This window comes from Pectinophora gossypiella, chromosome 21 (genome assembly GCF_024362695.1).
Source record: "Pectinophora gossypiella chromosome 21, ilPecGoss1.1, whole genome shotgun sequence".
NCBI lineage: Eukaryota > Metazoa > Arthropoda > Insecta > Lepidoptera > Gelechiidae > Pectinophora > Pectinophora gossypiella.
Window position 1 is genome coordinate 174796 of NC_065424.1, and position 10949 is coordinate 185744.

The 10949-nt window shown below is 37.4% G+C and overlaps 2 protein-coding genes across 2 annotated transcripts; both read left to right on the forward strand.

Moving 5' to 3' along the window:
* The first annotated feature begins 411 nt into the window (after positions 1 to 411).
* LOC126376793 (piggyBac transposable element-derived protein 4-like) lies at positions 412 to 5970 on the forward strand. Its single transcript, XM_050024340.1, has 4 exons — positions 412 to 2094; positions 3331 to 3411; positions 3494 to 3554; positions 5837 to 5970. The coding sequence occupies exons 1-4, from the start codon at positions 412 to 414 to the stop codon at positions 5968 to 5970; spliced, it is 1959 nt and encodes a 652-aa protein (XP_049880297.1).
* Positions 5971 to 8927: 2957 nt separating this feature from the next.
* LOC126376794 (piggyBac transposable element-derived protein 4-like) lies at positions 8928 to 10670 on the forward strand. Its single transcript, XM_050024341.1, has one exon. The coding sequence runs from the start codon at positions 8928 to 8930 to the stop codon at positions 10668 to 10670; it is 1743 nt and encodes a 580-aa protein (XP_049880298.1).
* Positions 10671 to 10949: the final 279 nt, after the last annotated feature.

Sequence of the window (10949 nt, forward strand, 5' to 3'; positions counted from 1 at the left end):
CTAAAGTGAACCTATTAACGGATGAAGGCAACACGTTAACAGTCCCCATACAAGCGTTTCAAAACATGCCATATGTCCAAATGAGATATTATATTTTTTGGCTTTCGTTTGTTATTCACTGTATAAATTAATAAAAAAATAGGTCATTGACCCCGGATATGACCGTGTACACCCGGCGGTACACGGACTTGTGAATTATAATTACCGTGTACACTTATCGTGTACCACGAACTCGGCGAGCTTGCTAGTAGAAAATTATTGTTTTTTTGTGATGCTACCCTCAACTAAATATAATTTGTGTCATTATGATCGCTAATTCGCATTACTTTGTAACAAATCTTCGTGTTATCAATATTTGCTTGCGTAAAAGTGTTTTTCATATTTTCTGGATACGTTTTGTGAACTGTTGAAATGGCAAGGAGAATACGAGACGAAGACATTAGAAGAATCTTAGAAGATTCCGATGGAGAAGAGGAAATCATAGAATTATTGGATCAGGAAGAAGACCTACAAGATGAAGAATACCAAGACGATGATGATGAAGATGGAGAAGCATATTTAGAAGTTGGCCCAGTGATTGAGGAAACAGTTGAAAATATCGCTAGAGAAGTACAAATTGGAGATGTTTCAGGTCAGCCTTCCAATGAAAGAGTTCTAGATAACCCTATTCGTCTTCCTACACCTGATGTTCCATCGCGTGCTCCGGTATCGAGAAGAAGAAGACGATCAACTGCTCCTGTAGATATAGCTGCTGAGTGGAGTTTCGAAGTAAAGGAGTTGTCACGCAAACAGTTTACAGGTCATGAGGAACCTCCCCGTCAACAGGTATTATTTGATTCTGACTCTGATATTTATACCATCTTCCGTAAAATTATAGATGATGACGTAATAAATCTAATGGTGCAACAAACCAATTTGTATGCTCAGCGTTTGTTACAAGAGCCTGGAAAACCACACAGCCGCAAATTTCGTTGGTCTGATGTTGATGAACCCGAAATGTTGAAGTTTCTTGGCGTCATATTTCTTACAGGCATAATAGTGTTCCCGACACTTGAATGTTATTGGAAGAAAGACGATATTTATTATCACCCTTTACTCCACAAGATCAATATGTCATACAACAGATTTCGGCTGATCCTAAGATGTTGGCATTTTTGTGATAATAATGCGCCCAGAGAAGAAAACGATCGACTCTATAAAATCAGTCCATTGATAGACCTTATCATAGGAAATTCAAGGACTATTTACACACCTGGCCAGATTATTGTTGTTGACGAGTCGATGGTGCATTTCCGCGGAAGACTTCTTTTTTGTCAATACATACCATCGAAGACACATAAATACGGCATCAAAATCTATAAGCTTTGCTCTGCAGAAGGATATACCTGGGGCTACCAAATTTACAGTGGTCAAAGTGTGCAAGTTTTTGGACTGGATACTTCTGGAAGTATCGTCGTAACATTGGCAGAAGGCCTACTTGATGAAGGTCGCTGTATGATAACCGACAATTACTACACGAGCGTCCCTTTGGCAGAGTTTTTGCTTTCCCGCAATACAGATCTTTGCGGCACAGTCAACAGAAAAAGAAGAGGTTTACCAAAAGACGTAATGGACGCTAAACTGGCGACTGGTGAAATTGCGGTGAAACAAAAAAATGAAAACGTGACAGTACTAAAATGGAAGGACAAAAGAGATGTTTGCGCACTGTCGACTTGCCACGGTAAAGAAATGTCTCCTACATCTGGACGAACCCCAAAACTAAAGCCCAATATGATCCTAAGTTATAACAAAGGAAAAAAAGGTATAGACGTGGCTGATCAGATGGCAAGCTACAACTCACCTATAAGGAAAACTATAATATGGTATAAAAAAGTTGCAATAGATTTGCTGGCGATAGCTGTAGTCAACTCTACCATAATTTATAACGAGATGCATCCGGGCAGTAGAGAAAAGCTGACTATTCTAGCAGCTCATGAAGCTATTGTAAAAATGCTGTTACAACCTGATCTTCTTCACCAAGAAACACGGTCTAGAACCCCGCAGTCACAAGCTGGATCCTCAAGGTCATCAGAACTACCAGGGCCATCGAGATTAGTAAGACCATCATCAGGAAGACTGTCATCTGCTTCAAATACGTCACATCGAAGCGTTCACTTTTTGGAATCTTTGGGCAAGAAAGGATCTCGTACCATCGGAAGACGATGCGTCGGATGTTATAAAAAACTTCTTGATGAAGGTGGACTTGCACCATACGCACGTGCCAAAGCCAAAAGGGTTTCAACACAATGTAAAATCTGCAAAAAAGCATATTGTTTTGATTGTTTTTCTGAAGCTCAAGTTCATCAATAAAAATTACATTGTTTTCTACGAAGTTGTTTTACTTTGAGTTACTACGGCAAGATGAAAAAAAAATGTGACATGTTTTTGACTTTTTCTATTTATAAGGTCTTTGGCTACAAGTCCTTTATGAAAATATCAACAAATTTTACGAGTCCGTGATTTGACAGCCCATAAAGCTGCACTGGTCTCGTGTACCTCATAGGGTACACGAACTCGGCGGAACCGCTCCCCGTGTGCCACATACGGTACACCGGACTGTTAACGTGTTAAGGAAGCTAAATATATTATATATAATAACCTGTCTCTAAACGTCTTCTTGTATAATTTACCGGAAGAATTAATACGCATTGTCAGACTTAAAAATTGTACCATATTATAAAACGCTTTGACTCTTGTTATGGAAGAGGAAAATTTCATGAAACAATACAATGCCAAAAATAATAAATGTGAACCAGTTAATAATAATCAAAACTTCCGCCCTGTTCAAAATTCTCAATGCCCCAATTCCACATAGAACAGGTTTTAAAATCCCAAAACAACATAAGCCTTTACTAATGTTTTCCCAGTCTTTTATTTGTGTGGGTGGCATACAAATATGAAACAAAGTTTTAATTATAGCTTGACATATCTCGCGAACTATTTTTGTATTGTTGAAAATCCTCTTCTAAATGAAAAATGCAGGTCCATTAACTGTTAGAATGTTTTATTGTACCTGTAGATGGGGTCAAAGGAAAGGGATACTGGAGGGTCGGGGACACCACCCCCACTTGCTGTTCCAATAAGTATGGCCTTGCCAGTGCAATTGTCCCCACATGGAACTCTACGTATTCCATCAAATGACCGCTTTCTCATACGTCGAACTAATTCTGGATGTCTTGAGGTAAAATTAAAATTTTATTTATAAAACTGTTGTTACTTTTCTGTTTACGGTATCAAATCTTCCATCATTTTTCATTCGTACTTCCATCGTAACCATAATATTATTTACAGGCTGTGCGAGACACCATTAATGAAGAGTTTTCGCCCAGGAGGCTCAACTTTATAGAGGAAGAGGCTTCGTCTTCAATTGCGGTTGGTGTGCTGTGTGTTGTATCGTTTTTAAATATTAACTAATAAAATAGACGTTTTTTTAAGGTTTTTATCTCTTTTGTAGAATGCTGACGCTGCAGCTGAGGAGTTATTCGTCGTTTCGCACGCAAAAGATTCGCACGATTGTGCGAATTGACACCATTCGATTTTACCTAATGTTTTTGTCTTCATTTCGCACGCACGTACAATGTACAGTCAGGTAAAAATATTGAAATCAAGTTTTATAAACGACTACGAATAAATGACCATGTATGAAATCTTAATATCAAGTTTGTTATCTGAAATAGGTACTTATACATAAATAAAACATCTACACTACTGACATGCTCGGTCACATTACGTGACGGCAAAACTTCGGAGTGCGAGAGATGGCGTACTAGAAAGCAAGAAGGATGTAAGCCTCGCTCGCTTCCTAGTATTGCGCCATCTCTCTCACTCCGGCGTTTTTCATCACGTTAACCGTTAATGTAGCCCAAAAAGATAGCGCGGTCTCTTTCTTTTTATCTAATCTCTAGTGGTGCATCTTAGTGACGTCAGTCAGTCTTTCCTTAAGCGTCTTTTACTGCGCTCGCGCATATTAAACTGCAACATGTCATAAGTTTTAAAAATGAAAATGTGGGTGTTTTTACTGTTTTTTATGTACGCTGGAGGTAAGTGTATTTAGAATATAATAGTGTTACTGTGAATGTTCGAACGGCTACTTCGTTCAGTTATACAGTGTGTCCGGGGACGTATAGCGGAAACTTTAAGACCGTATAAAAAAGGTAATTAAAAAATTAAAATCACTACATGGGGTGGGCGCCCCCCATGGGGAGTTTTTTGTCGATAAAATTGATCATATTATACGGTCTTAACGTTTTCGCTATACGTCCCCGAAAACACTGTATATTTAAATGTTTTTTGTTTTGTGGCGGCCATCTTGTGCTTATCCTATCTTGACTGGCATTGGTAGAAATTATTGAGATGAAACTGAGAAAATGTGAAATTCATTTGATAATTAAATTTAAAAGTGTGTTTTACCTTAATAAATATTCTAGATTTGATTTAAAAAGCTGGTTTGAGATTAGAAACATTTTTCTTTGTAGGAAATGGATCGCAACCTGGCCCATCTAATTCAGGAAATGATCCACCAGCCGGACCTTCAAGTACGCATACAACTGGACATGAAATAATCAAATCAAAACGAGGAAAGCCAGTACTTTTTCGCGCGGGCCACAAATATAATTTACACAGGAGAAATAAAGCTTCTTGTGTTTGGAGATGTTCGAAGAGACACATATGCAAATCTATGCTTGTTATTAATAATGATAACTCTATTAAACGGGAGGATAGACACAACTGTGAGCCTGATTTTACGTCAAATGAGCTTGAGATAAAATTTAACGAGTGCGTTGAAAAAGTTAAAACTGACTATACTGTACCTATACCAACTGTTTTTCGACAGACTGTAGCAGAGCTAAAAGACAAGGGAATCAGCCTCATCCAAAGAATTCCCACATTTAAAAATGTTAAGAATAAGTTTTATCGAAACCGAAATAAGTCGCTGGGTGTAAAAAAAATATGTTTTAATACATTGAAACAAGTTGTTGTGCCCGAAAGATTCAAAAGCTTTTTATTAGCTGATTACTACAACTCGAGGAACAGAATTTTGCTTTTCGCTGGTGAGCATTGCAAAACAATATTGGCAAATCCCAATTTGACAGTTTTATGTGATGGAACCTTTAAATTTTGTCTAAAACCTTTTCAGCAGTTGTATACCTTGCATGTTGATTTAGGAAGTAGTAAAACACACACGAATATAATACCTGTGATTTATGCGTTATTGGCAAACAAAACTAAAATAACTTATAAAATATTGTTTTCCTTGATCAAGAGTCAAATTCCTCAATTTGATCCCAAAAATATTATACTCGACTTCGAGCGGGCGACAATGTCAGCGATCAAAGATATATTCCCAGAGACTTGCATTAGTGGGTGTTTCTTTCATTTTTCTAGAAGTTTGTGGCGAAAAGCTGACGAAATAGGAATCACAAAATCTGCACTGGCTCGAAAACATATAAAAAGGTGTACTGTTTTGGCACATTTGCCCAAAGAAGTTATTGAAAATGGGTGGTTGTACATCATGTCTCAATGTCCCAACGATGAAAAAATTGTCTTGTTTAACAATTATTTTGTAGAGACATGGTTAAATGAAACTTCTTTTTTTACCGACAAATGGTCCTGCAGTAGTAGTCATCATCGTACTACAAATATGGTTGAGAGCTGGCATGCTATCGTAAACAAAAAAATTTATAATAAACCCAAAAGTATTGCACATTTTTTGACTGTCTTACAACAAGAAGATAATTATTATCAAACGTTATATTTAAAAGGATCTAATATTAATAATATTGTGAAATCGACGAAGGGGAAGAGTACGATGATGACGAACTCCGTCGCATTTTAGAAGCGTATGAAGAAGTGAATATAGTAGAGGAAAATGTGACTGAAGATGTTGAAATGATCCAAACAGATCAGAGTGTGCCAGATGAATTAATTTGATCTGAAAATTTTGAGGGATTTACTGGTGTCGAAGAGACATACCGAGAGCAATCTGGGCCAATTATCCAGGAAACTTCTCCAATAAATATATTTAAATCTGTTTGGAACCGGCACGTTATGGAAATCATAATAGAACAGACAAATAAATATGCTTGGGATATTATTGCCCGTGCAAGTGAAAGTGAAAATGGCATTACTAGGGGGTCGCGTCTTAATGATTGGTATGAGACTACAGTGGAAGAATTATATCAATTTTTCTCTATACTTATTTACATGTCATTATGTAACAGAGGAAGGTTGGATGAATATTGGACGACAGGAGTACTGGGGATGCCAGCCTTTAGAAAAATTATGGGTAAAAATAGATTTCTTTTATTGTTACGTTTCCTACACTTTGTGGATAATGATGGTCTTACAGATTTCATTCACGGGTATGATCGAAAGATATATAAAATAGCTCCCATAGTTGAACACTGCAACCAAAAATTCCCAGAAATATACATATATTCCTGACAGAGCCCTTAGTATTGACGAGTCGCTTTTACTATGGAAGGGACACCTGTCATGGATCCAATGCATACGAACAAAAGCCGCGAGATTTGGAATTAAAACGTATGAACTTTGTGAGGCAGAAACTGGCTACCTCTTAAAGCTTATGATCTATGCAGGGAAAAATCAAGATTTAGAGAAAGCTATCCATGGTTTCACCAACGCAACGTCAAAAGTTGTTTTAAAACTATCTGAGGATTATCTTGAAAAAGGTCATTGTCTTTACATGGACAACTTTTATAACTCGGTTGGGTTGGCACGTTTTTTGAAACGTAAACGCACAGATGTGGTAGGGACACTGAATCGCCGTAGAGTGGGGATATTGTTGCAGCACACTGTGGGGATGTCGCAGTGTTAGCATGGAAAGATGTGAAATTGGTATCAATGATATCAACTTTTCATAAGAACGACATAGCTCCAGGCCGCAGAGCAGGCGAACATTGTGACAAACCGCTTGTAGTTCACAATTACAATAAATACATGGGGGGTGTGGACCTAAAGGACCAAAAGCTCTCCATGTATTTATTGGAACGTAAAAGAGGACTAAAGTGGTACGTCAAAGTTTTTAGGCGCTTACTCAACTGTAGCATACTAAACAGCTGGATCATATATAAATGCCATGAAGATGTTCCAAAAATGGATAACAGGCAATTTCGTTATGCTTTGGCAGAGGCCCTTTCTCTGGAGAGTATGTACATACAACGGATTAGACCCGCTGCCACCTCTGGCACCAATCGATACAGCGGAAATCATTTCCCTGCACACTTCTCTGAAATTAACAACATAATGCCAGATCGCTCCAATAAAAAATGAACCGGCACAAAAGGGGACGTTGCGTGCATTGTACATCCAATAAAAGACGTACAGAAACCAACATAATATGCACTGGATGCAACGTATTTCTTTGCGTGGGTAAATGCTGGCAAGAATATCACACCCCGCCTAGTGATTATTAGTAAACTATTTTTATGATTGTAATTATATCGTCGTAATATTCCTTGCCTCGCCTTAATAAATAAGATCAAAAACTTTGAAGTTTTTCTTTTAACCCATAGGTAAATACGATCACATACCATCCTGTATATGAATAAACCAATGCGTGCCAGAACGCGGATCCACGCTTGGAAATGCAATAAATAATGTCAGTAATAAAACTTGTGGCGTTTTTTTTTTTTCATTACGGTATAATATTTTATAACGTAATTAGGTTCACCATATATCGAAGTATAAAATAAAATAAGGAAAATACAAATTAAAGTCACTGCATTTACATTATTAGCGGTTTTCCAAAGTACGATCAAGTTTCTCCAAATCACAAGAGATAATGTAATGTAGTAAAGAAACAACTGAAGATGTTCTACTTAATTATATACCATGAAAAACTTTATTTTAGTACCTTTTAAAATCAATAATTAGCAAACTGATTCTGTAAGCAATCTTGGAGATATTCGATGCTAAAAAACTTGAGTTGCGCGGCCGCGCGTCCTGTAATTTACTCGGCACACAGCGATAACATCACTGCGTCAGTCGCGGCATACCAAAGGTTAAAGAGCACCCAGTTGGCATATACCTGCAATATATAATTATTTTTACAGTTGTTAAACTTCAAAAAAGGTGGAAAAGAATCCGCGACGCCTACACTAAAGGCAGAAATAAAAAAAACAAGAGTGGCTCCGGTGCATCTACTTCTAAAGAGTATCTGTATTCACCTTTGTTATCATTTTTGAATAACTACTACACGGATTCGTCCTTCGAAAACCCCGGCGCTACCAGAAATTTCAGATGATGACAATACAGTTAACATAAGCAATGATTATACAACTAATGTGACAAAAAAAAAAGAAAAAGCCTGATGATGCTGAAGATACAATGATTACAAAGTTATTGCAAAGGATGGTCGAAAGGATACAGGAGCACCTTTTACAATGTTAGAAAGAAGAAGCTACATTGTATGAGAATGACAAATTTTCCTTCAAATCTGTCTGTCTTGCAATCTTTGAGGGCTAATTTTTGAGAAAATATCGTGAACCACTCTTTTTTTTTTCTTGCGTATTTAACTTCCCTTGGTAGTTAATTATTATGGGGACTTGACCCCCCCCTTCCCCCATGTACCCTACCCCCTTTTTTTGTATGTGTATCATAAAAGATACACTGGCCCTGGAATACGTCACACCTGCAAAACAAACTCCTGGGCCAAATGTATCCTTTATGATACACTTTACATTCCGTTCTTTTTTCTTAATTTTGTTATAATTTTAGGTTCTTTTTCTATTTTTTTTCAGATTTCAGAAGCACGAAGATTTTTGGAGTTGAAGACAAAGGAAAAAATGTAGTAAAACCCAGTTTTACTACATTTTTTTCTTTATATATTGTTCCAGATTTAGTGTGTGAGTGATAAATACGATACAATGGATTATTCAAGCGATGATTCTATGGATGACCCAGATTATGAACCCGAAATTAGTATTGGGCCCTATGACAACCTAAGCACCGATAGTGACAGCGACAGCTCCAGTAACATCCCTTTATCAAGGTTGAGGTTCAGTATACCACGACGAGCAGATTCTCCTAACATACCTAGTTCTTCAGGGGCTACAAGTCAATATACTGAAGACGAAATAGTTAAAAATCTCATCGAAAATGTAAAATGGGGTATGCCAAGAGATAATCCTCCAAAATCTGATGAATTCACAGACGTTGAAGGTTTGAAAGACATTTATCAACAAATGTGGGCTATGGGTGATCCTCTTGATTTTTACGAGTTGCTGCTTACTAGAGACATTGTTGACGTTCTCGTAGATCAGACAAATCTCTATGCTACGCAGTACCTTGTTAGTGAAGAGGTCGATATATCAGCACATTCCAGAACACATTCGTGGCGTCCTGTTGATGCACCTGAAATGTATAGATTCCTGGCATTGATTGGATGGATGGGCCTGGTAAAATTACCGAACATAAGGGATTATTGGCGAAAGCACAGGCTATACGGATTACCCTTAGCTCGCAAAATTATGGCCCGAAATAGGTTTGAGCTAATTCTAAAATTTTTACACTGTTCCGATAATGAGCAGGCGCCAAAAGATGATCGTTTAGCGAAGATTCAAAACGTTTTAGACATGTTTATCCGCAATTATCAATTGGTGTATACGCCTGGACAAAAAATCTGCATTGACGAGAGTCTTATCCCCTGGCGAGGAAGACTACTATTTCGCCAATATATTCCAAATAAAAGACACAAATACGGGATCAAATTGTTCAAGCTGTGTACGGATAAGGGGTTTACTTGGAATATCATAATTTATTGTGGTAAATCAAAGACAGATCAGAAGGATGTTTCAGAAAAAGTTTGCATGGATTTAGCACAAAAACTTTTGGATCATGGACGTATCCTTTACACGGACAATTATTATACAAGTGTTCCACTTGCCTATCGACTGATACATAGGAAAACTGGACTAGTTGGAACGCTAAGACTAAGCAGAAAACATCTACCGAAGGAATTAGTCACAGCCAATTTGAAGAAAGGAGAGGTGATCGGAATGGAAAGCATAGACGGCAAGATAGCAGTCAACAAATGGAGGGACAGACGTAACGTAGCTACGCTCTCAACGGCACATTCAGCAAAGAAACTCGTAAAAGTAAAGACAAAGAGAAGGCCTGAAGTATGGAAGCCTGAGAGTATAGTGGATTATAACAGCGGAAAATCATCAATTGACGTAAGCGACCAAATGGCGTCCTACGGCTCTGCACTCCGCCGGTGCACGAAGTGGTATAGGAAGCTGTTGATAGAGCTAGTTTGGGGAACCTCGCTTGTCAATGCCCACTTTTTATACAACAAATACACTCGAAAGCCCCAAATATCTATCACCACATTCAGAGAAGAAGTCATCGATGCAATGTTGACTAAATATGGCAATGATACTCGGGATGATTCACCAAGATCAGGCCCACGTCCTAAAACCCACTTGATGATCGACAATGTGTCAAATAACAAAAAAAGGAGAGGACGCTGCAAGGGTTGCTACGCTATTTATGGCAATAAAGGCTTGATTGTAGGCGGTAAAAGAAAACTTGCAAGACAAGTTTCCACAATTTGCAATGTTTGCAGACATTTTTACTGCAGAACCTGCTTCAATGAAGCACACAAATAAAAAAGTGTTTTGTGTGTGAAGTGTGCAAATTTTTGATATTTTTTTATAGATAAATAAGAACTGAAAATAATTACTAGTTAGTGGAATGATTGTGCATGTTTTTGAATTATTTTTTTTATAAGAAAAATAAATAAAGCAGTTAAATTTAATTGTTTCTTGAAATAAACGATGTTAACGTACAATTAAAGTAATAGAAGTTGATCTCTGTCTTTATAATTATAATAAAAAGTACAAAAAAAAGTTGTTTCATTTTTGTTACATAATTTTCTAAGTATGACT